Source organism: Pinus tabuliformis, chromosome 3_2 (genome assembly GCF_031772625.1).
Source record: "Pinus tabuliformis cultivar Carrire ecotype Pingquan chromosome 3_2, CPIR1, whole genome shotgun sequence".
Classification (NCBI taxonomy): domain Eukaryota; kingdom Viridiplantae; phylum Streptophyta; class Pinopsida; order Pinales; family Pinaceae; genus Pinus; species Pinus tabuliformis.
The window spans coordinates 65,979,798-65,982,875 of NC_142302.1; the positions used below are offsets into that span (position 1 = coordinate 65,979,798).

The following is a 3,078-nucleotide window of genomic DNA, read 5'->3' on the forward strand; positions in this document are numbered from 1 at the left end:
AATTATGGATAAATAAACCATAAATTTAATTGTAATGGAATTTTCTACAATCTTAAAAAAATATTTAAATTTATTATATATACATAAATAACTTAAAACATTAATATAATTAATATATCTATTTAATCAAAACAAATTATGGATAAATAAACCATAAATTTAATTGTTACAACAATTATTTCCTATTTTTTAAAATTCCCAAAATAAAATAAAATATCGCAACTCCTCAAATTATACTAGAAAAACAACTCTAATAACTTTTACTAAAATAACATTCAATCAATTAAATATTTAAAAAAAGCATTAAAACATTATAATATAACTGCAACCAATTAAAAAAAAAAAAATTATAATATAATATTCAACTAATTAGTTTAGAGAGTTAGTTTAATTAATAGAAATAATAAATCTATTTTATATAAACATGTGAGCTTTGCAATCACGAATCTCCAAAAACCTTAAACTAAAAAATAACATCCAATAAATAAATAAAAATCTCCAAAAACTTTAAGCTAAAAAATAACATCCAACCATTTTTAAAAAATAAAAAAAATCATATTAATACAAACATACCTTTAAGAATCAAACTTTTGTATTAACAAACTTTGACAAATTTTTGGGTATAGGTACTGACTGTTGGCGAGGCAAGGATAGCATCCAACGAACGAATATGAGGTGACTCAACATCCACCGATGTGATTTATAATTTTGTTTTGTTTGAAGAGGGTTCTTGGGCGAAAATAATTCAACATTATCTCCAGCCACCTCCCCCAATAAACACGTAAGGGCATATTAAGATGGTGGTGCCGTGTTGAGTTTTGTGGAATTTGGTAGTGCACTTGTCCACTGCTGCTCCTCTGACGTACCTTTTGATTCTCATTGCCATTTGGAATCTCAGCCTCACCCTCAGCCTGAGTCTCAGGCAGACACCAAGTGGAGTCCCACATAAAGAACCCATCTCCCCTGCTGCTCCTCCTGCCATTTTCAATACATCTGCTTTTGGGCTCTGTGAAATGTCCAGGATTCTGAACCTGGAGAAGCTTTCCCTCATTTTCTTATGTTAAAGACAGTGTCAGGCTGTTTTTCAAGCATAGTTTCCTTGCTACTATAGTCCTAGATATTGCCTGGTTGTGTCTGGATTATTAATCTGTTGCCAGAGAATAGTATGGGAGTTATATCTGAGAGGAAGAGGCCTGCAGAGGACCAGGAATTTGATGGTCATAAGAGACTCCATAGATCTTCTGAGAAAGAGTTTGAAGGTTATGGTGTTGAGTTGCAGAGCAGCTCAGAAAACAGGAATGTTGAGGGGGTTGAGCATGAATTAATTAGTAACGTGTTGGTTACAGAGAATGATGATTTTTTCTTAAATCCCACAGGGGATGGAGGAGTTTATAATGAATCTATTGAGCCTCTGATAATCAATGGTGATTTGGCTACCAATACAAATACATCATGTGAAACTGAATTTCATGCATCCTCTGATCACCATGGTTGTTACAGTGGAATTAATGGGTCATCAGATTTGCAGAAGAATGAGGAAGAGGGAAAATATGATATGGGTACCTGTTATGATCATGGAAGCCCATTAGAGGGCCTGGATCTCTTCTTTGATGATGTGGGTTTGGGTTTTGGTGTTCATGAAGATGATAGTCTGGAGTTTGTTGCAGAGCTAGTGAAGCATCCAGGAGAAGGTAACTGTGAAATATTGAGTGATGTGGGGGCTTGTAATGGTGTGAGCTTGAGTGCAGATCAGGCATTTATAGAGGAAACGGAAGTCCATGATTGGCTCTTTGGTGGAAGTCAAAGAAGCCCTGGCCCTGATTCCCTGCAGGGCTGTTGTACTAGTGGGGATCATTTGCTTGTGCTTAATGAACCTTCTCTGGCTCATGTGCTGGAAGGAATGGCTGCAGGAACTTGATTCATTCATTCATTCAGTTAAGTAAATATTTCTGCTCTGGCTTAAGATATAAAAATGTAATCCATCTCTGAATGTCGATTGCCTTGATACACAGCATGGCACTCTTATGATTCAGTATTTCTGTTCATTTATCTTTCCAAAGAAAGACAAACTTTGTAGGTAGGAAACTATGGCTCTCTGTATTTACCATTACTGTTTTGAAGCAAAGATCATGGATTTACAATTTTATTTTTCCTGGTTGAAAAAGTTTGCATTTCCATGGTTTTTGTTTTTAAATTAACATTTCTGTTTAAGTTGGAGTGTGATTCTCATTTGAGGAGATAGTACTGTACAGGTCAAATGTCAGCAGTGTTGCTGGCTACTCTGAACATGACACGGTCCTGTCTATGATATATGTCAAATCTCAGCCAAACTGCTATATTTAAAAAAATTATATATATATATATATATATAGATATTAAATTTTATTTTTATGTTGAAGAGTTTCGATAATTTCAAGATTATCATAAGTCTATCGATTCAGAAAACTAAAAGTCGATATCCTAATAAATATCCTTAACAGAGTGAAAAGGATTGATATTGTAATAAATATTTTTTAATTTAATATATATATATATATATGTATATATATATATATATATATATATATATATATTAGAATTGAATTCTGATTTAATAAAATTAATAAAATTTTATTATTGTTTATTTATTATGTTTTTTATAATAGGAATTTTGAAATATTTCAAATAATCTCTATTTGGTAAGAAATTAATTGTTGAAAACTAAATATTATAAAGGAGGGTATTATTGTATATATATATATATATAATTAAATTTTATTATTGTTTAGTTATTATGTTTTTTTATAATAGGAATTTTGAAATATCTCAGAAAATATCTGTTTTTGTAAGAAATTAATTAATTAATTGTTAGAATCTAAATGAATGGGAGGGAAGGATATATTTAAGGAGAAAAGTATCATAATATATATTTTTGAATTATTGGATTGATATTTCGTTATTTTTTATGGTTTTAGATAATAGAATTTATTTATTTCATTGTTAATTGAAAATAATTATTTTTAATTCATAAAAAAGTAAATTTATATTTATATTTATTATTTATTTATATTTGTATTAATTCAACAATCTTAGATGGCA

At 30.1% G+C, this 3,078-nt stretch overlaps 1 protein-coding gene across 1 annotated transcript; it reads left to right on the top strand.

Annotated features, from left to right (window-relative positions):
- The first annotated feature begins 802 nt into the window (after positions 1-802).
- On the top strand, positions 803-2,146 carry LOC149179867 (uncharacterized). Its single transcript, XM_089415829.1, has one exon. The coding sequence runs from the start codon at positions 1,166-1,168 to the stop codon at positions 1,916-1,918; it is 753 nt and encodes a 250-aa protein (XP_089271955.1). The 5' UTR covers positions 803-1,165; the 3' UTR covers positions 1,919-2,146.
- The last annotated feature ends 932 nt before the right edge of the window (positions 2,147-3,078 follow it).

Excerpts from the sequence above, each read along its gene's own strand:
- LOC149179867 (XM_089415829.1), top strand. The coding sequence starts at position 1,166 with ATGGGAGTTATATCTGAGAGGAAGAGGCCTGCAGAGGACCAGGAATTT.